Source organism: Cherax quadricarinatus, chromosome 97, assembly GCF_038502225.1.
Source record: "Cherax quadricarinatus isolate ZL_2023a chromosome 97, ASM3850222v1, whole genome shotgun sequence".
NCBI lineage: Eukaryota > Metazoa > Arthropoda > Malacostraca > Decapoda > Parastacidae > Cherax > Cherax quadricarinatus.
The window spans coordinates 5,645,837-5,673,290 of NC_091388.1; the positions used below are offsets into that span (position 1 = coordinate 5,645,837).

At 38.5% G+C, this 27,454-nt stretch overlaps 2 protein-coding genes across 3 annotated transcripts in view; one reads left to right on the top strand and one right to left on the bottom strand.

Annotated features, from left to right (window-relative positions):
• Spt6 (transcription elongation factor Spt6) overlaps positions 1 to 14,646 on the bottom strand; it is a 65,970-nt gene extending 51,324 nt beyond the window's left edge. Inside the window, exons 1-4 of the mRNA XM_070105187.1 lie at positions 14,571 to 14,646; positions 11,174 to 11,323; positions 7,420 to 7,622; positions 5,086 to 5,187 (exon numbers count right to left, since the gene is read on the bottom strand). Coding sequence (XP_069961288.1) covers positions 5,086 to 5,187; positions 7,420 to 7,622; positions 11,174 to 11,303 — 435 coding nt within the window. The 5' untranslated portion in view covers positions 11,304 to 11,323; positions 14,571 to 14,646. The remainder of the gene's footprint in view (positions 1 to 5,085; positions 5,188 to 7,419; positions 7,623 to 11,173; positions 11,324 to 14,570) is intronic.
• Positions 14,647 to 15,199: 553 nt separating this feature from the next.
• The window catches only part of ebo (ellipsoid body open), an 81,456-nt gene continuing 69,201 nt past the window's right edge, over positions 15,200 to 27,454 (top strand). For both annotated transcript variants that reach the window (XM_070105188.1, XM_070105189.1), the window contains exons 1-3: positions 15,200 to 15,270; positions 18,282 to 18,353; positions 22,483 to 22,686. In XM_070105188.1, coding sequence (XP_069961289.1) covers positions 18,351 to 18,353; positions 22,483 to 22,686 — 207 coding nt within the window. In that variant the 5' untranslated portion in view covers positions 15,200 to 15,270; positions 18,282 to 18,350. The remainder of the gene's footprint in view (positions 15,271 to 18,281; positions 18,354 to 22,482; positions 22,687 to 27,454) is intronic.

The window sequence follows — 27,454 nt, forward strand, 5'->3', positions numbered from 1 at the left end:
ATAACCCTTCCTAGGATGATCCCTACAACCCTTTCTAGGATGACCCCTACTCCTCCTTCCTTATAACCCTTCCTAGGATGATCCCTACAACCCTTCCTAGGATGACCCCTACTCCTCCCCTACAACCATTCCTGGGAATACCCCTACTCCTCCTTCCCTATAACTCTCCCTAGGACAACCCCTACTCCTCCTTCCCTACAACCCTTCCTAGGATGACCCCTACTCCTCCTTCCCTACAACCCTTCCTAGGATGACCCCTACTCCTCCTTCCCTACAACCCTTCCTAGGACGACCCCTACTCCTCCTCCCCTACAACCCTTCCTAGGATGACCCCTACTCCTCCTTCCCTACAACCCTTCCTAGGACAACCCCTACTCCTCCTTCCCTACAACCCTTCCTAGGATGACCCCTACTCCTCCTCCCCTACAACCCTTCCTAGGATGACCCCTACTCCTCCTTCCCTACAACCCTTCCTAGGATGACCCCTACTCCTCCTTCCCTACAACCCTTCCTAGGACAACCCCTACTCCTCCTTCCCTACAACCCTTCCTAGGACAACCCCTACTCCTCCTTCCCTACAACCCTTCCTAGGATGACCCCTACTCCTCCTCCCCTACAACCCTTCCTAGGATGACCCCTACTCCTCCTTCCCTACAACCCTTCCTAGGATGACCCCTACTCCTCCTTCCCTACAACCCTTCCTAGGATGACCCCTACTCCTCCTTTCCTCCACTGCTAATTTATACACCCTCCCAGCCATCTCATTTACTCCATCTTCTCTAAATGTCACATCATCTGTCCTCAGTATTTCTTACACATTTAAGTTACTTCTACAGTACAGTGAAGACTCACTACAAAAATATTTTTGTACTGTGTATACAAAACAAAGTATAACCTGGTTCAATATAAACATCAATTAGAAATAATCACAAACTTACTATCTCCTCCTAAAGTTGGCAGGATGCAGGGGAAATAAAAAGCATGGAATTTAAAATGGTAGGACAAAAATCACAGCTTTGAAGGTTACAGAAACCACTAACTGCTAAGTGTAGGTAAATGCTTCACAGAACCATCCGGTTGTTAAATTAATACATGTGCAATGCTTGGGTATCGTTATTGTGGAATCGTTTTGCCACACAGTGGCTTCATCAGTCCAATATGGAGAAGAGTGACTATCAGAAAGTTTCAGGCAATCAGTCCCTCAGCCTGGAGTCAATATAATCAGTCCATTAATCAAGATTGATGGACTGATTACAGTGACTCCTGGCTGAGGGACTGATTACCAGAAGCTCCTGATCTTCACCATTCTTCTTTGTAATGGACTGATGAAGCCACTGTGTGGCAAAACGATTCCACAATAAAGATACCCAAGTGTTGCACATATGTCTAATTTATCAACTAACTGCTAAGTACCATTTACACAGCATAACTAATTTTTTTCCTCAACACATCAGTTGTCTCCCACCAAGGCAGGGTGACCCAAAAAGAAAGAAAATCCCCAAAATGAAAATATTTTCATCATCATTCAACACTTTCACCTCACTCACACACAATCACTGTCTTTGCAGAGGTGCTCAGGTATGACAGTTTAGAAGTCCCTCCAAACTGCCAATATCCCAAACCCCTCCTTTAAAGTGCGGGCATTGTACTAATTATCTTCATTATACAAGGGGGTCGAGTGTGTTAACCCATTAACGATCCAAGACCCCATTAAAAATCCACATCTATAGAGTTCCAGAGCCCAATCAGGACACTTAAAATTACAGACATTGCCTCTAGCTAAAAGGGGATACTTGCTGTCATCCTCAAGTAACCAATCAGAGGCCTAACTCCTTTCTAAGGGAAGTGAGTAGCAATGTGAAGCAGTGTAGTCCCTAGGCCTAAAAGAGGCTGATTTCCAACTCCTTGCAAGTAAGAATAGCAAATATTTGTACTCTTTGAAAAACTTTAAAACTACAAATGATATGGCAAAAGTAACGAGATGCAAATAACCTGCACGTAGGAGAGAGAAGCTTAAGATGATGTCTAGGTTCAACTTGGATCATTAATAAGTCACAATGACAGTCACAGCATGACTTGTTCCAAGTCAGCCAATTTGGGAGTTATTTGTGTAGTGTTACAGTCACAGTATTGTGCCTTTTTGCTCTTTAAAAGACATCAGAGTAAGAAAGGGTCATTCTATAGCATCTAGAATTAAGTCTAAATCCTTCCATTATTTTGAAGCTGGAACGTTAAAGGGTTAAACGTAAATACAGCAGTCCCTCGATATCCGCGGGTAATACATTCCAAGAACTACCATGGATGCCAGAAACCTTGGATAGTAGTGAACCCTATATGTAAATCATTCTTTGTTTATATACATCTATCTATGGTAAGTTTAATTGATAAATTACACACACAGTAAGTGGAGAATTAGAACTTTTCACTGATGGGAAGAACTTCACAGCTTCTCTTAAGCTTTGAACAACTGTCACCATCACTACTTTTGTGCTCTGGGGCCATTATTAAGCAAAATTGAGGGTTATTTTTGGGTAAAGGCAAAGAACGGATAAGTGATACTGAGGAAACTGAATCCAAAGATACGGGAACTCTACTGTATGAAGACTGAAGCGGACATGGACATGAAATTACTGCCACTATTAAATCTCACTCTTTTGCAATAAAATGTACACTTGTTACTGGTGACCTGCAAAACTGTAATGACACGATTGTAAACAATTCACAGTACAGGAGTTCTCTGTTCATACATTGACATGACTGTCAACAATTCACAGTATAGGTGGGCCCTGGTAGTACAATGACAAATGTCAGTTCACAGTACAGTAGGGTCCTGGTCATACAGCTCTAAATACAGCGCCAGTCATCCTTCCCTTATGCAACTATCGATATCAGCGTAGCTGTAAAATCACCAAACATAATGAACAACGGCTCAACTGACAGCCAATGTAAATGTGGAACAATGAAAATAGGTGCTGCAGATGCGGGGCCCCGCTGTACAGGTGAGGTGTGACTCTCAAGAGGCCAGTAAAATGGATAATGCATCGTCCTAGCTTTGCCATGGGTTCAAATCCCCACATATTCTGTGAATTGATTACTGGTGATAACAGGACACAAATGGCACAAAGTTGACAAGAAGCAGAGAGACAAGTAAGATTTTCTTTCTAGTTGTATCCTTCTCACCACTGGTGCTGATTATTACTTCATATAAGACAGCTCAATGAAACTTGTTTGTACACTCTATGATATTTCACTTTATATATTGTATTTATCACATTGCTTTGCTGGCTACAGCAACAGTCATGGCAGGGTATTACTATTATTATTAATGCTATTATTTTTTTTTATCATGCTGGTTGTCTCCCAACAAGGAAGGGTGACCCAAAAAAAGAGAAACACTTTCTCTTTTTTGACAAGCCAGCTGTATCTGACCGAGGCAGGGTCACCTCAAAAACAAGTTTTTCCTTTTAAATTTAGTAATGCATACAGGGGAAGGTGTTACTAGCCTCTTGCTCCCAGCATTTTAGTTCCCTTTTATGATATGCATGGCTGATGCAAGAAGAACTCTGTTCCACTTCCCCATGGAAATAAGAGGCAATAAACAAGAACTATTAAGAAAATAGAAGAAAACCCAGAGGGGTGTGTATGAGTAGTGTGACCAAAGCGTAAGTAGAAATAACAAGACACACCTGAAATCTTGCATATTTAGGAGACAGAAAAAAAAGACACCAGCAATCCTACCATCATGCAAAACAATTACAGACTTCCATTTCACACTTGCTTGACAGGATGGTTGTACTTTACTACACCCTGATTATCATACAGGTAACTGTCCACAAGAAATATACAATACTGGTATACTGAAGTAGGCATACATTCATGTGTATGTTTTAACTCTTTGATGTATATGTAATAACTACATGTTAAAACAAGTGTGTATCAATGTCACCTGTAACACTAAAAAATTTCTTCTCTATAAAACAATTTTTTGAAGAGGTGGTGGTTTGACATGAAGGAAAAAAATTTTTTTTTAAAGACTAGCATCAAAAACTGAAAGATTACATGATAAATTGTAAAATTGGTCATTTAACCCTTAAACGGTGCAAACAAATCGACGTTCAAATTCGTAGCTACAAAAGTAGATCTACTTTTTTACATATTTTCAAATATAACAAAAAAAAAAAAAGTAGATAAAAGTTTTTTTTACACGTTTTCAAATGTAAAACAAAAAAGATCTACATTTTTTTACATACTTTCAGATGTTGAAAAAACGTATATCTACGTTTGGACCATTTAAGGGTTAAGAAGTGTTATTGTCCTGAAGAAAGATGAAGAGCATAAGTGTGATGGAGATTATAAGAGGCATCAGCCTTCCTTGGAGCCACTAATGTGTGACAGCTTTAGTTTAAGCTACATTAACATATGTAATTAACCAGGAATAACAAGCCTACATTCTTTCAAATGACACATCTGCTACATAATCCAATACAGTGGACCCCCGCATAACGATCACCTCCAAATGCGACCAATTATGTAAATGTATTTATGTAAGCGCGTTTGTACGTGTATGTTTGGGGGTCTGAAATGGACTAATCTACTTCACAATATTCCTTATGGGAACAAATTCGGTCAATACTGGCACCTGAACATACTACTGGAATGAAAAAAGTTTGTTAACCGGGGGTCCACTGTATATAAAACAAAATATAGGTGGTCCTTGACTTATAATGGTTTGACTTACAGTGTTTCAACTTTAAAAAGGTGCGGCAACAATTACTTTGGAGATGAAGATTAAGATAATTACGCAGCATGAAGGTGGCAAGTCCGTAACTTGTATTTACATATTTATTTTTGAATACTAGTATTTAGTTAGTTACAATAATTATTTACTTACTTATTCAGTGACAGTAGTTATTTACTTATTTAGCTTATCATGCATATCTGATTTATGATATTTTCAACTTACGATGGGTTCATCGGAACATAACCTCATTGTAAGTCGACGACCACTTGTAATAAAACGTCTCTAACAATCTGCATGTACATAAATACAACCCATATTAAGCTGTGCATATTTGATTTACTTACATCAGAGCCTTCAAAGATCTCCTTTCTTATCTGACCCTGCACGTCTTCCCCTTCCACATCGGAATCTTCGTCGACAATGGTCTTCAGGCGTTTAAATTTTTTCTGCAAGCAAAAATTAATAGGCTTAGCATACATTCACATAAAAATTGTAAATATTTATGAAGATCGACAAGTACCGCATTTTATGGCAAACATGACACTCCAGTGTCCAGGACACACCCCAATTCTGATTGGCTAAATTTTACAAAGAAAAAAAATATAGTATTTTGACCTCAAAGATGCTGGGTAAATTTCCAAGACTTATTTTCGGGGAAAAAATATAGCGTCTTCGACACTGTAAAATTTGTTATTCTGATATAATTACATTTTAAAAACTATGCTATTAAGACAACTATGCTATTAATGCAACGTGGTCTCTATTAGTGCGAATAATGAAACCCAGAAAGTGGTCTCATTATTCAAATTCGCATTATTTGAATTATACATAATTTCTGTGCATGATCTGACGAGTTTGGGGGAAACTAGCATTAATTTCACACTAAAGCAAAATTCGTACTATTCGAGACCTGGTCATATACTGTATTAGAAGTTTGTTAAATAAATTAGTTTATGGTTTTGGTTTCAGGTTGAAACTTAATGGGTGACTTGCAAGATGACACAATCGTAAACAATTAGTTTTAGAAGTGGCTTGCCATGGGTTTGAACCATACTCCTGTCAATTATTATTGTAAGTAAAATATGGATAATGGTAAGAGCAATAGCCTACAACCCGGTGAAATACACACTAAGGTGACTGTAGAATGCTAAACCTGTAGGGGTTATACAACACCTGAAGAAATGGAAGGCATTAAGTCTTGATTCAAAGAATTGTAGCATAAATCCGATTCCTAAAATCAAGAGCCTCTGACCAGTATCAAGAACCTCCTTTAAAGTCACTCCCTGTACTGTTATCATGGTTATATACCATAGTATGTTTGATAATGGTATGCTGGTGTGATCATTTTTATATATGTCTGATACTGATATACTAGTGTTATGATTATATATTACTGTGTCTATTACTGACATACTAGTGTCACTATGGTTATAGTACATTATATAATGTCAGATACTGACATACTATCAGCTACAGTGTTGCTAGCTATCCATATGTAAAATAAAACCAAGCTATTGACATCTTTTGAAGTCATACTGGTAACCAACAGGACTGGTGAAGTCATTCTGGTACCTAATAGGACTGGTGAAGTCATACTGGTATCTAATAGGACTGGTGAAGTCATACTGGTACCTAACAGGACTGGTGAAGTCATACTGGTACCTAATAGGACTGGTGAAGTCATACTGGTAGCTAACTAGTCTGGTGCTTGCCTGGTCAACCAGGCTGTTGCTGCTGCTGGAGGCCTGCTGACCCACATATCCATCACAGCCTGGCTGATCTGGCACCTGGTGAAGATACTTGTCCAGTTTTGTCTTGAAGGCTTCTACACTTGTTCCAGCTGTGGTTCTGATACCTTCTGGTAAGATGTTGAATAGTCTGGGGCCCCGGATGTTGATACAGTGTTCCCTTATTGTCCCCACTGCACCTCTGCTCCTCAATGGGTTTATTTTGCACTTCCTCCCATATCTCTCACTCCAGTATGTTATTATGGCAGTGTGCAGATCTGGGACCAGGCCCTCAAGTACTTTTCAAGTATACATTATGTATCTCTCTCCTCCGCTCCCAGTAATTTAGGTGCTTTACTGGCAACTAAATTACTGTATTTGTTCCAGCTCTGATATTTCTCCTGCATTAAGCAATATTCTAAATGAGGGAGCACTAGCAATTTGAAGAGTGTCACCATTGGCATTATTTCCCTTGTTTTGAAAAGTTCTCAATACCCGCCCCATTATGGGTATATACTGGACAATCCATTGGGGATCTGTGCAACATCCCCCAGTCAAAATCAGGGATGCCATGAGTACACTAAAAGACGTAAAGGGGATTACCAATAGACCCCTGACTGTCTTCACGATTTCTGGCTATCTTCAAGACCCCTGGCTGTCTTCAAGAGGGAGCTAAACAGGCACCTAAAGTCAGTACCTGACCACCTGGGCTGTGGTTCATAAATCAGTTTACATGCAGCCAGCAGTAACAGAGTGGTTGATCAGGCTGTGATCCACCACCAGTCCTGGTTGATCAAGTCCTGATTCCACCACCAAGCCTGGTCAAGGACAGCGCTGCAGGAGCACTGACCCCCAAAACCCCCTCCAGGTATACACCAGGCCTAGTGCAACATACTTCACACTCTTCAGGGAATAACTTTGAGTATTTTAATAATGTAGGGAGGAACTAACCTTTCTGTCAAGTTTAACACCAATGTTTTCTTCGATGAGATCAAGATCATCGTCATCAAGGATGTCTCCTTCAAGATCATCGTCATCGTCCCGTCGTTTTCGCTTGCCTTCGCCTTCACTGTCGGACCCAGAGCCACCCTCGTCTTCCTCTTCCTCGTCGTCGTTGATGAAGTCTTTATTTTCTTCCCGAATTTTCTCTTCGTCTGTTGATACGAAAAGAGTATTTGTGGTAAAAGACACGACAAAGACAGTAGTTTGAAACTACAGCTTTAAACTACTTAAGAAATCCTAATTAACTTAAGATCACTAAATCAGTTTAAAGCATTAATACCTACTTAAAATTGTACTCTTGTAAATTCTATCAACTTTAATAATTTTTTTTTTGCAACCCCTCTAATTTTTTTTTTTATTTTTGCCACCTCTTTTATGTAATAATACACAATTAAAATTCACCATTCCATAATCTATGTTTAGTTTAAGTATTGTGTAAACATTAGCATTAGTCTGCTAGAAATGTTTATGTATGTTAGTGACTTTTCTGTGCTTGACAATACCATATTATATTTAAACTACAGTTTGTATACATGAAGGAATAAAATTCTAATCTGATTTGAATAATAATTAAATACACTATCAGACACAGCTAGGATAAAAATCTTACAATGAAAGGTAACAATTATACACCAGAAAACTGAAAAATGGTATGACGATTCTGGCAGTATACGGAATAAGACGCTCATGTACAGCCGAGGGCATTTATACGAAATGTTTCAGCAGGAATGTTGAAACATCACTTCTAATATGCTGAAAAACCACTGCTAAAAACAGTGAAATTCCAAGCACTTACGTAATTTCTGGCATTATCGAGAAACTGTTGCTTGATAATGTGAGAAATCTCAAAAACACTTGGAATTTCACTATTTTTCAGAGTGGTTGTTCTGCATATTGTGACATCACCTGTTTACTGTGATCTTACTGCATGTCTGGAACTGTACATAAGGTCCGGTACATTCCAACACCAAGTCTCCAATGTGCAGCCTAACTATCCAAAGATGATTTACAAAATCAGAGAGCTAACAAGGTATTATGCCTTTATTCAACAAATACCTGGTAATCTATTAAAAAATTAAATTATGTTAAAAGCTTGAGAAACCAAAGATACAAATGCTGGCTGATAAAAAGAAGAGATGATAAGAGATATGAAGGATATGAATAAATAGATAAAGGCTTTTTAGTAGCTTCAACAGGAATAATAATCAACCACTGATGTAAATTAAAAACAAATGCAACTGAAGGGATGCTGGGAAATTTCTCTTCACAAATACACAGTGGTGAAAAAATGGAATACAGCCTCTCCTCATTTAATGATGGAGTTCCGTTCCTTAGACCTCATCGGTGAACGAACTTCTCGCAAAGTGAGGAGCATATTATAATGGTAGTGGGTTTGTGTCAACCATCTATGATATTCTTTTAGTGTCATCTCTGCAACATTCATAACATTTCTAGTATATTTTTAAATGTTTATACAGTAGTGTACTGCATACTGTAATAAACAGAATAGAGAAAATCAGCTCTAATATACATTATTTAGGTATGCATATTGGTCAGAGCCCATCGTAAGTCTGAGTTGTCGGTAAACGAGTACGTCACTAAGTGAGGAGAGGCTGTACTGTAATTATATAAAGGAGGCATCAAATGCAACGATACACAAATAACCTGCATTTAGGAGACAAACTTATAATGTTTTAGTCTGATTTAGACCATTAACAAGTCACATGACAATACAGCAATTCCTCGACTTACGAACACATCGGGGACCTCATGAATTGTATATTATATTCATAATACAGAAAGTCTTCAACTTATGAACATGTTGGGGACCTTCTGTATTGTGTATAATGATATATAACAGTGATATTAAACGAAATACAGAAGATGCTCGACGTGTTTGTAAGTCGAGGACTTGCTGTACACAAATAACCTGCACATAGGATAGACGAGCTTATGGCGACGTTTTGGCCCAAGTTGGACAAACAATGTGGTAAGCTCCTCTCTCAGCTGTGCAGGTTACTTGTGTGTTGTTCCAGTCACAGTATTGTACCTTCTTGTTAAGTCACATGACTTTCACACCATGGAACGGATGACATTTGAACACACAGTGAATGTTATAATTCAGCCAGCTGGCTACAATAAGATTCAACCAACTAGGTATATTTCTTACCAGAGCCAGCTGGCTGAGTGGCTTACATACTGGCCTGGATTTTTACCACTCAACTGCCGTGGGTTCAAATACCACTTGTTCCCTGGTTTGTTTGCACTGGTGCTATTACACTTTTTTTAAAGTCACATGACTTAACAGTCCAAGTCAGACTGAAATACAGTGGACCCCCGCATAACAATCACCTCCGAATGCGACCAATTATGTAAGTGTATTTATGTAAGTGCGTTTGTACGTGTATGTTTGGGGGTCTGAAATGGACTAATCTACTTCACAATATTCCTTATGGGAACAAATTCGGTCAGTACTGGCACCTGAACATACTTCTGGAATGAAAAAATATCGTTAACCGGGGATCCACTGTACAGTCATAAGTTCCAGTCTCCTGAATGTGGGTTGTGTGCACATTGTTCCAGCCACATTATTCTGACTTTTCAATTCTTTAAATACAGCTGGGTCTTTAAATACAGTAGTTAGGTCTTTAAATAGTTAGGTCTTTAAATACAGTTAGGTCTTTAAATACAGTTAGGTCTTTAAATACAGTAAGGTCTTTAAATACAGTTAGGTCTTTAAATAGTTAGGTCTTTAAATACAGTTAGGTCTTTAAATAGTTAGGTCTTTAAATACAGTTAGGTCTTTAAATACAGTTAGGTCTTTAAATACAGTTAGGTCTTTAAATACAGTTAGGTCTTTAAATAGTTAGGTCTTTAAATACAGTTAGGTCTTTAAATAGTTAGGTCTTTAAATAGTTAGGTCTTTAAATAGTTAGGTCTTTAAATAGTTAGGTCTTTAAATACAGTTAGGGCTTTAAATACAGTTAGGTCTTTAAATAGTTAGGTCTTTAAATAGTTAGGTCTTTAAATACAGTTAGGGCTTTAAATACAGTTAGGTCTTTAAATACAGTTAGGGCTTTAAATACAGTTAGGGCTTTAAATACAGTTAGGGCTTTAAATACATTTAGGGCTTTAAATACAGTTAGGGCTTTAAATATAGTTAGGTCTTTAAATACAGTTAGGTCTTTAAATATAGTTAGGTCTTTAAATACAGTTAGGGCTTTAAATACATTTAGGGCTTTAAATAGTTAGGGCTTTAAATATAGTTAGGTCTTTAAATACAGTTAGGTCTTTAAATATAGTTAGGTCTTTAAATACAGTTAGGTTTTTAAATACAGCTAGGGCTTTAAATACAGTTAGGTTTTTAAATACAGCTGGGTCTAGATTAATGTGAATGATGTATGCCATGGGATGGTCGCACTATTCGAATATGTAATTTCTGCGCACGATTTGACAAGTCTGGTGGTAAAAAACTAATACTAATTAAGTTTGCATTAAATCAAAATTTGCACTAACTGAAACCTGGCTGCACTGCAAACACAAATACGTATTATATAAACACGTTCCTGTACCGAAGATGGGAAACCATTAGCGCAACAAACCAAGGCCATGCCGCCCCCCCCCACACACATTATTGTGTATGTCATCATTAATAAGTCGAGGACTTCCTGTACTAGACTACAAAGCATCAACCGCCAATTACCATCTTCGTCTTCCTCTTCAGACGAGTCCTGTATGGCCTTAAGCTTCTTCAATTTTTTCTTCTCACTTTCCTCATATTCTTCCTCCTCCTCCTCACTTTCCTCTGCCTCTGAGTCGATGAAATGTGACATCAATGAAGATGATTTTGGTTCTGGAGGAGGACAATACCACACATTAATTAAACCATATCTCTTTCTGCAGAATACATAATGTAATATTACGATGTGTTTCCATAAAATACCTGCTGTCCATGTTCACCTAGCAGTAAGTAGGTACCTGGGTGTTAGTTACCTTACACCTGTTGTCCATGTTCACCTAGCAGTAAGTAGGTACCTGGGTGTTAGTTACCTTACACCTGTTGTCCATGTTCACCTAGCAGTAAGTAGGTACCTGGGTGTTAGTTACCTTACACCTGTTGTCCATGTTCACCTAGCAGTAAGTAGGTACCTGGGTGTTAGTTACCTTACACCTGTTGTCCATGTTCACCTAGCAGTAAGTAGGTACCTGGGTGTTAGTGGACTGGTGTGGGTCGCATCCTGGGACAAAACTGACATAATTTGCGGGAAATGCTCAGCATAAAAAGTGACTTTCTATATAGTAATATGTCATTGGTGTGAGCTATGGTCTGTATAAGTTGTATCATGTACTGGTAGTAAATAAACATTATTACTTATTATTAGTTTTTTAAATACACAAAAAGTGAGGTAGGTAAATAAACCATAGCACAATTTTAAATACGTATTAATGCTCTAAACTGTTTCAGTGATCCTCGGTTAATTGGAATTCTAAAGCCGTTTCAAAATGGTTGTACGAGTTCAGATTATTGATGAATATATCCATGAATATATTTTTTAATTACGAGTTCACTCCAAAATACATATACTATAGTATACATATACGTATAAATAATTGCAAAACAATGCGATTTAATAATAGGACTCCAATCTCAAAAATGGGACAGTACGATAAAAGGTAATTAATGTTCTCAACTTTTTAGCATAATATTTATTTCTACGCCAGTAGAAATAATAATAATAATAATAATAATAATAATAATAATAATATTTATTTCTAGACCAGTAGAAATTAATAATAATAATAATAATAATAATAATAATAATAATAATGCTTACTTCTACACCAGTAGAAATTAATAATAATAATAATAATATTTATTTCTACACAAGTAGAAATTAATAATAATAATAATAATAATAATAATAATAATAATACACCAGCAGATGATACAACTTATACAGACCAAAGCTGACATTAATAACATTACTATACAGAAAGTACAGTAGTACCTGGTTATGTGCCCAGGATGCCACCAGTCCACTAACATCCAGGTACCTACTTACTACTAGGTGACCCATGACAGCAGGTGTAAGGTAACATTTCCACCCGTGCCGGGGACCGAACCCGAACCCCGAGTGGGAGAGGCAGGTGCGCTATCGACCAACCCACGGGATATAATGGAAATAAATGACATTTTGGGGGGGATTATGAATGGAAATAAGTCGCTTCGTCTGACCTTTTTGGGTCAATAATGTTAGTAATTCACTTCTTCAAGTGTATATATGTTTAGTTAGGAAGGTCATAGGGAATTATTATTATTATAATCAAGGGGAAGCGCTAAACCCATAGGATTATACAGCGCCTGGGGGGGGATGTGGAAGGCATTCAGGCTTATTTTGGGGAACTGGAGCACAGATCCAATTCCCTAAATCAAGAGCCCCTCACCAACATCAAGGAACCTTCCTGACGGGTGGTCATAGGGAAGCTCTGGACGAGTGGAACAACCTCCGCAGCACCGTCATACAAGCTGAAACTTTGTGTAGTTTTAAAAATAGGTTAGATAAGTACATGTGGGGGTGAGAAGATAAGATAAGATTTCGTTCAGATTTTTAACCCCGGAGAGTTAGCCACCCAGGATGACCCAAGAAAGTCAGTGCGTCATCGAGGACTGTCTAACTTATTTCCATTGTGGTCCTCAATCTTGTCCCCCAGGATGCCACCCACACCAGTCGACTAACACCCAGGATGCCACCCACACCAGTCCACTAACACCCAGGATGCCACCCACACCAGTCCACTAACACCCAGGATGCCACCGACACCAGTCCACTAACACCCAGGATGCCACCGACACCAGTCCACTAACACCCAGGATGCCACCCACACCAGTCCACTAACACCCAGGATGCCACCCACACCAGTCCACTAACACCCAGGATGCCACCCACACCAGTCCACTAACACCCAGGATGCTACCCACACCAGTCCACTAACACCCAGGATGCCACCCACACCAGTCCACTAACACCCAGGATGCCACCCACACCAGTCCACTAACACCCAGGATGCCACCCACACCAGTCCACTAACACCCAGGATGCCACCCACACCAGTCCACTAACACCCAGGATGCCACCCACACCAGTCCACTAACACCCAGGATGCCACCCACACCAGTCCACTAACACCCAGGATGCCACCCACACCAGTCCACTAACACCCAGGATGCCACCCACACCAGTCCACTAACACCCAGGATGCCACCCACACCAGTCCACTAACACCCAGGATGCCACCCACACCAGTCCACTAACACCCAGGATGCCACCCACACCAGTCCACTAACACCCAGGATGCCACCCACACCAGTCCACTAACATCCAGGATGCCACCCACACCAGTCCACTAACACCCAGGATGCCACCCACACCAGTCCACTAACACCCAGGATGCCACCCACACCAGTCCACTAACACCCAGGATGCCACCCACACCAGTCCACTAACACCCAGGATGCCACCCACACCAGTCCACTAACATCCAGGATGCCACCCACACCAGTCCACTAACACCCAGGATGCCACCCACACCAGTCCACTAACACCCAGGATGCCACCCACACCAGTCCACTAACACCCAGGATGCCACCCACACCAGTCCACTAACACCCAGGTGTAAGGAAACGTGTCGAAATGTTTCCACCCGCCGGGAATCGAACCCGGGTCCTCCGTGTGTGAAGTGGGAACCTGAGCCACCAGGTCACCAGTGTGAGTTAGACCTGCCTAGCCTGGGCCAGTAGGCCTCCTGCAGTGCTACTTATGTTCACCAAAGCGTCAACACCGACGTTATACCAAGACTCCTGTCAGTTAAATAGGCCTACAGAAACCCCAATTATATATAGAACATAGGCCTAAATAGGCCTATTAGTCATCCTGGACAATAATTACCAGCCAGAGACAGGGAAGGAGGTAGACAATATCATAGCAATATCTACCTGGCTACACCTGCCACCTGGCATTATACCCGGGTATAACCAGGGCAGCAGCAGTAGCAACATACCCAGGGGTATAAAGAGGGTATAATAAAGGTATGAGACATACCAGAGGTGATAAAAGAGGAGTGAGGAAGTTGTTTTGACCGAGACTAAGATGGCGGCCGACACCCACCATTCATTACTCACTGAAAAATATATAAAATACCCAAAAAACTACAATAAAACGCATCAATATTTAAAAAAAATTATTTTTACTTTAATACTGACCTTATATCTCTATTTTTCTCTACATTGAAAATCCCCACATCACTACGAAAAAAATATAAAAAATACCCAAAAACTACTATAATATACATCGATTTTTAAAAAACATATTTGTATTTTAAAATATATTTTATATATGTGTTTTTCCTTACCTAGAAAATCCCAGCATCACTATGATTTTTTTTCGATAAGCCTAAAATATTATTTTATTACGTATACTTCACTTATTTCTCTAATTTCTACATTAAAATTAATCCCAAAATTCATGTTAATAATTAATTTATCCAAAAACAACCTATATATAAAAAAAATTCTAAGTTTTATATAGTATTTATTATAGCAGATATTATCTACATTATCTAACATCATTAACACATTTATTAAGTCATTAACGTATAGTTTTAACGACGAAATAAATAATAAATAATTGAGTAAGAAGCGAAATAAAGTAATAAATCAAAAATAAAGAAAAAGTCAGTTAATAATATAAGATGGTGGAGGTTTGTTGTTGACCAAAATGTCTCCCTCATTTACCCCTCCAGGTAGTATTTAACATGTTATTCCCGCCGTTAACACACACATTTAACACCTACGTATGTTATATTACACTCAGAGTCTGATATAAGACATATAATGTAATATTTCTGGGTTATTACATCTTCGTCTTTTATCAACAATAACAATATTTAACATATTTTATTATCTTAAAATATCTTTATGGCTTAAATTTAATGTTTTTCCATTATTTAATTACTTTATTATGGTTGTTAATTATGTTTGTGTGGTTAAATTACTTTTAAAAACTTTAATTATATTACTTTTAAAGACGTTCATTATTTTACTTACATTACTTACTTATTTTACTTACATAACTTACTTATTTTACTTACTGTATTTACATTACTTACTTACATTACTTACATTACTTACTTACATTACTTACATTACTTACATTACTTACATTACTTACTTACATTACTTACATTACTTACTTACATTACTTACATTACTTACTTACATTACTTACATTACTTACTTACATTACTTACATTACTTACTTATTTTACTTACATTACTTACTTATTTTACTTACATTACTTACTTATTTTACTTACATAACTTACTTATTTTACTTATATTACTTAATTATTTTACTTACATAACTTACTTATTTTACTTACATAACTTACTTATTTTACTTACATAACTTACTTATTTTACTTATATTACTTAATTATTTTACTTACATAACTTACTTATTTTACTTACATAACTTACTTATTTTACTTACATAACTTACTTATTTTACTTATTACTTAATTATTTTACTTACATAACTTACTTATTTTACTTATATTACTTAATTATTTTACTTACATAACTTACTTATTTTACTTACATAACTTACTTATTTTACTTACATAACTTACTTATTTTACTTACATAACTTATTTTACTTACATAACTTACTTATTTTACTTACATAACTTACTTATTTTACTTACATAACTTACTTATTTTACTTACATAACTTACTTATTTTACTTACTGTATTTACATTACTTAATTTACTTACTTTACTTACTTTATTTACATTACTTACTTTACTTATATTGCATACTACTTACTTTACTTACTTTTAAACATTACTTACTTTTAAACATGGTCATTACTTAACTTACTTTTAAACATATTTTTTAAACATGGTTACTTACTTACTATTTTACCTTACTTACTTATTTACTTACTTTTACTTACATTACTTACATTTATTTTACATTACTTTACTTTTTTAAACATGGTTATTACATTATGGTTATTACTTAACTTACTTTTAATTTACATTACTTACTTTTAACTTACTTTTAAACATGGTTATTACTTTACTTACTTTATTTACATTACTTACTTTACTTATATTGCATACTTTACTTACATTACTTTACTTGCATTACTTACATTATTTTACTTACTTTCATTACTTACTTTTAAATGCATTCATTACTTTACTTACTTTTAAACATGGTCATTACTTAACTTACTTTTAAACATGGTCATTACTTTACTTACTTTTAAACATGGTCATTACTTAACTTACTTTTAAACATGGTCATTACTTTACTTACTTTTAAACATGGTCATTACTTAACTTACTTTTAAACATGGTCATTACTTTACTTACTTTTAAACATGGTTATTACTTTACTTACTTTTAAACATGGTTATTACTTAACTTACTTTTAAACATGGTCATTACTTTACTTACTTTTAAACATGGTCATTACTTTACTTACTTTTAAACATGGTCATTACTTTACTTACTTTTAAACATGGTCATTACTTTACTTACTTTTAAACATGGTCATTACTTTCCAGACTTTACTTACTTACACAAGTTAATTGTTTTGTTTGTCATGTTTGCCGTAATTTGGGTAATAAACGGTGGAAAAAGCTGAGATTTGTTTATTTTCATGCTTATTATGCCAGCCACTGGGTTAATAACCCAGGGGAAGCCAGGAAAAATGGGTAGCCCCCATAGTTGATGGTTGTACCTTACTGCCAGGCGTGACGCGTGTCCACACTAGCTGTCTCCCTAGAGGGGACAGCTAGTGAGGGGCTCTTAATCAGGGGAACTGGAACGATGCTCCGGTTCCCCAAATGGAGCCTAAATCCCCCCCCTCCCGAGGTGGTTCAATACAGTTTACATGTAATAAAATTAGGCAAAAAATAAAAGCATTAATATCCGGTACATTTCGGGCAGACTAATTATAGGTATTCAGTAATTTAATAAAATAATTTAACTAGCGATATATTGATAGAGAATTGACTGTACATGTATACCAAAAATTCGTACATGTAATTGTATATCCTTAATGTTCGTAAGTATGAGTTTATTCAGGTACACACAAATACAGTTACCTAAATTATCATACATAGCCACATACGTGTAGATAATGTTTATAATATTGTTGCTATATCTTTTTTTATAATACATAATGAAAATTTACTGCTCCATAACCTATGTTTTGTCTTAAGACAATAATGTGTCAGCATTAGTATTAGTCTGCACAAAATGTTACCCATCTCTGTACAAACATTATTATTACAGCCTCTCCTCACTTAATGACTTGAGTTTTGTTCCAAAGACCATGTTGGTAAACGAATTCGTCAAAAAGTGAGGAGCGTACTTTAATGGTAGTGGGTTTGTGTCAGCCATCTTTGATATTTTTTTTTGTCACCTTTGTGCCATTTATAACATTTTTAGTATACGTAGTTTTAAATGTTAATACAGTAGTGTACTGCATACTGTAATAAACAGAATAGAGGAAATCAGCTCTAATATACATTATTTAGGTATGCATGCTGGTCAGAGAGCCTGTTGTAAGTCCGAGCTGTCGGTAAATGAGTACGTCACTAAGTGAGGGGAGGCTGTATTAATTATTATTATTATTATTATTTATTATTATTATTATTATTTATTATTATTATTATTATTATTATCATCATCATCATCATTATTGCCTTTTAAGTTTCAATATTTTTGCATTTTCAGGAGCTAGCTGAATATACTTGTGGGGAAGCTGGTGATTTGCAGAACGGTACTTCATTGTGCTGTTTAATAATGGTAAATATAGAAAATAAAAATGCATAATACTGTAACTGGAACAGTACACAAATAAGACTCACGAAATCATAATGACATGATTGCAAACAAACCATGCCCCGGCTGGGATTGAACCCGCGGTCAGAGAGTCTCAAAACTCCAGACCGTCGCGTTAGCCACTAGACCAGCTAGCCACAATAAGATTCGTCCAACTAGGTATATTTCTACACCATAGGAAGGTTACCGTAGGCACCACTGTGACCACAAATGCAAGTTTTTTACAGACGAATCTCCAGCTAGCGTGGCCGTGACGAACTCTAGCTCAAGTCCAACCTAGTTGGACGAATCTTATTGTGGCTAGCTGGTCTAGTGGCTAACGCGACGGTCTAGAGTTTTGAGACTCTCTGACCGCGGGTTCAATCCCGGCCGGAGTATGGTTTGTTTGCAATCATGTCATTACGATTTCGTGAGTCATGTTGACGGCAGTGAGGGGACTTGAGCTAGAGTTCATCACGGCCACGCTAGCTGGAGATTCGTCTGTAAAAACTTGCATTTGTGGTCACAGTGGTGCCTATGCTAACCTTCCTATGGTGTAGAAATATACCTAGTTGGACGGATCTTATTGTGGCTAGCTGGTCTAGTGGCTAACGCGGTGGTCTGGAGTTATGAGACTCTCTGACCGCGGGTTCAATCCCGGCCGGGGTATGGTTAGTACACAAATAACCCGCACAATGACCTCAGTGGAAATAAGTCACTTTGACTCTCTTTATATCATCCTGGAGGGTAATTTCTATATACTATATGTTACTATGTATGATAATTTGTAACTATTTGTGTGTACCTGTTTCAGTCCAAATCGAACCAATACATCGTTACTTCATTTCCTGTATGAGATAAATACAATTCCATCAAGTAACACCAGGAGGCACTTAAGTTCTAATTTCTTTTCAGTTAGGTAATTTTTCTATTTGTTACTGTTTGTAGTTTCAGAGTGATACACTAATAAAGGCTTCACTTTGCAATCACCAGTAGCTTGGCACACATCAACAAAGTAAGCCTGTCTTTCATAGGCTTATGTCCTGGGAGTTTCAGTCCAAATGGCAGCCTCACCATGAACCAATACATCGCTATTAAATCCTCATGCTTCAGTTTCCTGTGTGTGGGTTGTATGTGTAGATTTGAAATACAATGGACAAAATCCATCAAGCAAATTATATTGTTACTGCCTTTATTTTCAATGTTTGTTGAGGTGTCAGGTATACAATAATAATATCTTTATTTCTACCAGTACATATACAAGATATACAGACCATAGCATGTCACTGACATCAGTGACATGCTACTAAATAGAAAGCCGCTTGTTATGCAGAGCATTTTGGACAAATTAGGTCAGTTTTGTTCCAGGATGCGACCCACACCAGTCCATTAACACCCGGGTACCTATTTTACGCATAGTTGAACAGTGACGGCAAGTGTTGTATGGAAGCACGTCTAATGTTTTCCAGCCATTCCTGGGATCGATCCCCGTACCTCAGTTTGTGAGCTGAGTGTGCTAGTGATCCAGCTCCAGGACAGTTTCATAATTATTATACTATATACATGCATATATATTTTTTTTTCAACAAGTCGGTCGTCTCCCACCAAGGCAGGGTGACCCAAAAAAGAAAGAAAATCCCCAAAAAGAAAATACTTTCATCATCATTCAACACTTTCACCTCACTCACACAATCACTGTTTTTGCAGAGGTGCTCAGAATACAACAGTTTAGAAGCATATACGTATAAAGATACACAACATATCCTTCCAAACTGCCAATATCCCAAATCCCTCCTTTAAAGTGCATGCATTGTACTTCCCATTTCCAGGACTCAAGTCCAGCTATATAAAAATAACCGGTTTCCCTGAATCCCTTCACTAAATATTACCCTGCTCACACTCCAACAGCTCATCAGGTCCCAAATAACATTCGTCTCCATTCACTCCTGTGTAGGGTACTATGTGTACAGGTGCTCCTCAATTTACAATGGTTCGACTTAGGATATTTCAACTTTATGATGGTGTGGGAACATTTACTTTGGAGATGAAACTTAAGATGATAAATTAGACACATGTGCAACACTGGGGTATCTTTAATGAGGAAATGTTTCGCCACACAGTGGCTTCATCAGTCCATACAAAGGAGAATCATGAAGAACATGAGGAGTGTGAGGTAATCAGTCCCTCAGCCTTGAGTCGATGTAATCAGTCCTCCAATCTTCAAAAGAGTACAGCATATGTGTGAAGAAGTGGCTTATATACTGTAGGCAGATGATGAGGTGCAGCAGTCGTAGGTGGTAACACATTTGTCCAGTGTGGAAGTAGGTCGTGCCTAAGGGTTAGGCAAGCGAAGAATTCCCAAGAAGTTGCAGTGTCAGACAGGATTGTACATGAACAGTTAAGAGAACCGACAAGTCAGTTCTCTGAACTGACTATTTCTAATGTAAAACCACTATTTTTAATGTAAAGCTCACTCAGTATTGTACCAATTAAACTATATTTCATCACTAAAATCCACCTAGGAGCAGTTTTTAATTTTTACCTAATTTTTCTTCATTTATTTAACTTTTAATCCATTCTTCTTTATCGAACATCTCATTGTGTCTTGTATTATACCTGAACTAAGTGTTGTTGTTGTTCATCTAGTGGAACACGTGTATTATTCCTGTACTAAATTTAATTTTTTCATTTTTTTTTTTTTATCACACTGGCCGATTCCCACCAAGGCAGGGTGGCCCGAAAAAGAAAAACTTTCACCATCATTCACTCCATCACTGTCTTGCCAGAAGGGTGCTTTACACTCCAGTTTTTAAACTGCAACATTAACACCCCTCCTTCAGAGTGCAGGCACTGTACTTCCCATCTCCAGGACTCGAGTCCGGCCTGCCGGTTTCCCTGAACCCCTTCATAAATGTTACTTTGCTCACACTCCAACAGCACGTCAAGTATTAAAAACCATTTGTCTCCATTCACTCCTATTAAACACGCTCACGCATCCCTGCTGGAAGTCCAAGCCCCTCGAACACAAAACCTCCTTTACCCCCTCCCTCCAACCTTTCCTAGGCCGACCCCTACCCCGCCTCCCTTCCACTACAGATTGATACACTCTTGAAGTCATTCTGTTTCGCTCCATTCTCTCTACATGTCCGAACCACCTTAACAACCCTTCCTCAGCCCTCTGGACAACAGTTTTGGTAATCCCGCACCTCCTCCTAACTTCCAAACTACGAATTCTCTGCATTATATTCACACCACACATTGCCCTCAGACATGACATCTCCACTGCCTCCAGCCTTCTCCTCGCTGCAACATTCATCACCCATGCTTCACACCCATATGTGAGCGTTGGTAAAACTATACTCTCATACATTCCCCTCTTTGCCTCCAAGGACAAAGTTCTTTGTCTCCACAGACTCCTAAGTGCACCACTCACCCTTTTCCCCTCATCAATTCTATGATTCACCTCATCTTTCATAGACCCATCCGCTGACACGTCCACTCCCAAATATCTGAATACATTCACCTCCTCCATACTCTCTCCCTCCAATCTGATATCCTATCTTTCATCACCTAATCTTTTTGTTATCCTCATAACCTTACTCTTTCCTGTATTCACTTTTAATTTTCTTCTTTTGCACACCCTACCAAATTCATCCACCAATCTCTGCAACTTCTCTTCAGAATCTCCCAAGAGTACAGTGTCATCAGCAAAGAGCAACTGTGACAACTCCCACTTTGTGTGATTCTTTGTCTTTTAACTCCACGCCTCTTGCCAAGACCCTCGCATTTACTTCTCTTACAACCCCATCTATAAATATATTAAACAACCACGGTGACATCACACATCCTTGTCTAAGGCCTACTTTTACTGGGAAATAATTTCCCTCTTTCCTACATACTCTAACTTGAGCCTCACTATCCTCGTAAAAACTCTTCACTGCTTTCAGTAACCTACCTCCTACCATACATCTGCCACATTGCCTCCCTATCCACCCTGTCATACGCCTTTTCCAAATCCATAAATGCCACAAAGACCTCTTTAGCCTTATCTAAATACTTATCTAAATATTTTTCCATCTATTGGAATATAATCAATATTGTTTCCTCCTCACAGGCCACAGATCAAGAATCTCTACGTGCGTTAGAGGGACTAATGAACGAGTTTTTTGGCTCGTTAACCACCAATCCCCGGAAGAGAGACATAGAAACTATTTTAGGAAATTTTGGACAGCAGCGAGGCGCATGGAAACAATGTCTATATTATGTTGCTCACACTCACAACTCTTACGTCTCCATGTATTGCCTCACAACATTAGAGGTAAGTCGTTTACATCAATTTCTTATATTTTTTCTTTCTTAGCTTGAACTTCTAAAGCCTGTTAGAAACTACTTACTCAGTTGAAAATACAGTGGAAACTCTACTTGTAAGTTTAATCCTTTCCATGACCTTGCTCGCAATTGGATTTGCTCGTTTGCAGAGTCAGTTTTCCTCATTTAAATTAATTGAAATGGAATTAATTCGTTCCAGTGAAATTCCAGGCATGAGAAAATACTTTAATAATTTCCCTAATATCAACTTTACAGCTTAGTTATCTATCACTATTCATGTAATATGATATAATAAATAATATTAATAACACAGAAACATGAAATATACACTAGAATGAATAAAACACATGTCATTAGGTATGTGGCTAGTGGTGGTGACAGCAGCCATTGTTGTTGGGGTTTATAGGGCTCAATTTCAAGGTACAGTGGACCCTCGACTAACGATCAGCTCCCAACTCGACCAGTTATGTAAGTGTATTTTTGTAAGTGCTTTTGTACGTGAATTTTTGGGGGTCTGAAACGGACTAATCTATTTCACAATATTCCGAATGTGAACAAATTCGGTCGGTAATGGCACCCGAACAGACGTCTGAAATTAAATAATATCGTTAGTCGAGGGTCCACTGTACTTTCATCATGAAACCAATTAAAATCATATTTATTTTTGTTGTATATCTTCCATTCTATCACATGAGACCAAATAAAAAGAGAATGCAACCATAAAAACCATATGAAAATACTGTATACCACTAAGGGGAGGCTAATGGCTGAGAAGTGAACTCCATTATTTATAGTCCGATTTCTTTCATTTTTGGTGTACGTTAAGAAGCATCTTTTCATCATACATTGCCCAAGTTTCAATAAAATAGTCCAACAAACAACTGAGATCCAATTCCCTAGGTCAAGAGCAAGAGCCCCCTCACTAGTGTCAATTAACCTCCCTTGAGGCCTGCTCACATCTGGAAATTCTGCTCGCGTCTGGAAGCAAAAAATCGACCAAGCAGCTGCTCGTATCTGGAAAAACTCACACGTGGATGCACTCATAAGTAGAGGTTCCACTGTACGTATTAATATATACAGTAGTGGGCTGGTATCCATAGGTGATATGTTCCAAGAACTACCATGGATACCAGAAACTGCAAATACAGTGGACCCCCGCATACCGCATGCATCGCATACCGTACAATCCGCATACCGCTCGCTTTTTTCGCAAAAATTTTGCCTCGCATACCGCCCAAAAACCCGCTCACCGCTCTTCGTCCGAGACGCGTCCAATGTGCGGCCTGAGCCACGCTCACATGTTCCGCCGGTGGCATTGTTTACCAGCCAGCCTCCGCGGTAACATCCAAGCATACAATCGGAACATTTCGTATTATTACAGTGTTTTTGGTGATTTTTTCTGGAAAATAAGTGACCATGGGCCCCAAGAAAGCTTCTAGTGCCAACCCTACAGCAATAAGGGTGAGAATTACTATAGAGATGAAGAAAAAGATCATTGATAAGTATGAAAGTGGAGTGCGTGTCTCCGAGCTGGCCAGGTTGTATAATAAACCCCAATCAACCATCGCTACTATTGGTGGTACAGCTGCTGCTGCACTGTCAGCTGCTGCTGCACTGTCAGCTGCTGCTGCTGCTGTTGTACCACCGTCAGCTGCTGCTGCTGCTGTAGTACCGTCTGCTGCTGCTGTAGCATCGTCTGCTGCTGCTGTAGCATCGTCTGCTGCTGCTGTAGCATCGTCTGCTGCTGCTGTAGCATCATCTGCTGCTGCTGTAGCATCGTCTGCTGCTGCTGTAGCATCGTCTGCTGCTGCTGTAGCATCGTCTGCTGCTGCTGTAGCATCGTCTGCTGCTGCTGTAGCATCGTCTGCTGCTGCTGTAGCATCGTCTGCTGCTGCTGTAGCATCGTCTGTTGCTGCTGTAGCATCGTCTGTTGCTGCTGTACCACCGTCAGCTGCTGCTGCTGCTGTAGCACCGTTGTTGGTGTGGCTTATTGAGAATACCAAGAAACAATTAACCCCAGAGGATTTGCCACCCAGGATAACCCAAAAAAGTCAGTGTCATCGAAGACTGTCTAACTTATTTCCATTGGGGTCCTTAATCTTGTCTCCCAGGATGCAACCCACACCAGTCGACTAACACCCAGGTGAACAGGGAAAAATGCCTGGAACTAGTGCTCATATTGGTGAATTTAAAGCCAGCAAAGGTTGGTTTGAGAGATTTAAGAATCGTAGTGGCATACACAGTGTGATAAGGCCTGTTCTGGAAGAAAATGCCAAACAGGACCTACAGTACTCAGGAGGAAAAGGCACTCCCAGGACACAGTGTCTCATCAGTCACTGCTGCATCTTCAATAAAGGTAAGTGTCATTTATTCTTCATTTAGTAGAGATGTACATGCACAATATATATTGTGCATGTACTACTCTACTATTGTGCATGTATCCTTCTCTTTGTGTGTAGGAAAATGTATATTTCATGTGGTAAAATTTTTTTTTTCATACTTTTGGGTGTCTTGCACGGATTAATTTGATTTCCATTATTTCTTATGGGGAAAATTCATTCGCATACCGAACATTTCGCATAACAATCGGCCCTCTTGCACGGATTAAAGTCGCTATGCGGGGGTCCACTGTATTGGCAAACACTGTATTTAAGTTGTTTTTCATTTACATACATAGCTATGATAAAGTTTAATTGATAAATCACACATAATAAGTGGAGAATTATCACTTTTTCACTGATGGGAAGAACTTCACAACTTCTCTTAGAATTTGAACATCTACTTTTGTACTTTATCCCCATCAATATTAAGCAAAATTAAGGCTTATTTTCAGGCCACGGTAAACCACGGATAACTGAAACCGCAGAAACCAACTCTGCAGATACGGGATACTATTTTTGCTATCTCTGTTTTTCTAATAATACATAATTAAAATTTACCAGTAACCTATGTCTATATCAGTATCATGAGTCAGTTAGACTCATGAAATCATTATAACACGATTGCCAGCAAACCACACCACAGTCCAGACCGCATTGGTCTGGAGTTTTAAGACTCTCCGATCGTGGGTTCTAACCCTGCCTGTGGTATGGTTTGGTTTACCTATGTCTAATCTCAAGTAGTGTGTAAACATTAATAATAGTCTGCCTGAAATACTCATGCATGTTAGTGGCTTTCTTGGTGTTTAACAATATTACATGTAAACTACACAAAGTTGTTTGTCTTGTTTTGTTTCCCTGCTGCTGCTGCTCTGCTTATCCTTCTCCTCCTCTATCTCTTCTGCTTCAATCACTGCCTAATGCCTCACTTTCACTACCCAGCCAATGCTCCATGAGAATGATCAGTGGTCCCGTTGTTTAGTGGACCTCAATTTAATAGATTTACATTTTTTTTTTTTAACACACTGGCCATATCCTACCAAGGCAGGGTGATGTAAAAATAAAAACGAAAATTTTTCTTTTTAAATTTAGTAATGTATAAAAGAGGAGGAGTTACTAGCTACTTGATCCTGGCATGTTAATCGCCTCTTATGACACACATGGCTCACGGAGGAAGAATTCTTTTCACTTCCCCATGGAGAACATCCAAAATATGGGATATAATTTGCTGGGGTAGTTGATTTGGAAACATCGGACAAAGTCCATTGGTTATATAGTTGTCTATTGTTACAATCACAGCAAGGCAAAGCTTCTGTCCACCACAATTGCTGGTACAGTGGACCCCCGGTTAACGATTTTAATCCGTGCAAGAGGGGTAATTGTTATGCGAAATAATCGGTATGCGAATGAATTTTCCCCATAAGAAATAATGGAAATCAAATTAATCCGTGCAAGACACCCAAAAGTATGAAAAAAAAAATTTTACCACATGAAATATACATTTTCCCACACACAAAGAGAAGGATACATGCACAATAGTAGAGTAGTACATGCACAGTATATATTGTGCATGTACTAGTCTACTAAATGAAGAATAAATGACACTTACCTTTATTGAAGATGCAGCAATGACTGATGAGACACTGTGTCCTGGGAGTGCCTTTTCCTCCTGAGTACTGTAGGTCCTGTTTGGCATTTTCTTCCAGAACATGCCTTATCACACTGTGTATGCCACTACGATTCTTAAATCTCTCAAACCAACCTTTGCTGGCTTTAAATTCACCAATATGAGCACTAGTTCCAGGCATTTTTCCCTGTTCACCTGGGTGTTAGTCGACTTGTGTGGGTTGCATCCTGGGAGACAAGATTAAGGACCCCAATGGAAATAAGTTAGACAGTCTTCGATGACACTGACTTTTTTGGGTTATCCTGGGTGGCAAATCCTCTGGGGTTAATTGTTTCTTGGTATTCTCAATAAGCCACACCAACAACGGTGCTACAGCAGCAGCAGCAACAGACGGTGGTACAGCAGCAACAGACAATGCTACAGCAGCAGCAGCAGACGATGCTACAGCAGCAGCAGCAGCTGACAGTGCAGCAGCAGCAGCTGTACCACCAATAGTAGCGATACTTATCAATGATCTTTTTCTTCATCTCTATTGTAATTCTCACCCTTATTGCTGTAGGGTTGGCACTAGAAGCTTTCTTGGGGCCCATGGTCACTTATTTTCCAGAAAAAGCACCGAAAACACTGTAATAATACGAAATATTCCGATTGTATGCTTGGATGTTACCGCGGAGGCTGGCTGGTAAACAATGCCACCGGCGGAACATGTGAGCGTGGCTCAGGCCGCACATTGGACGCGTCTCGGACGAAAA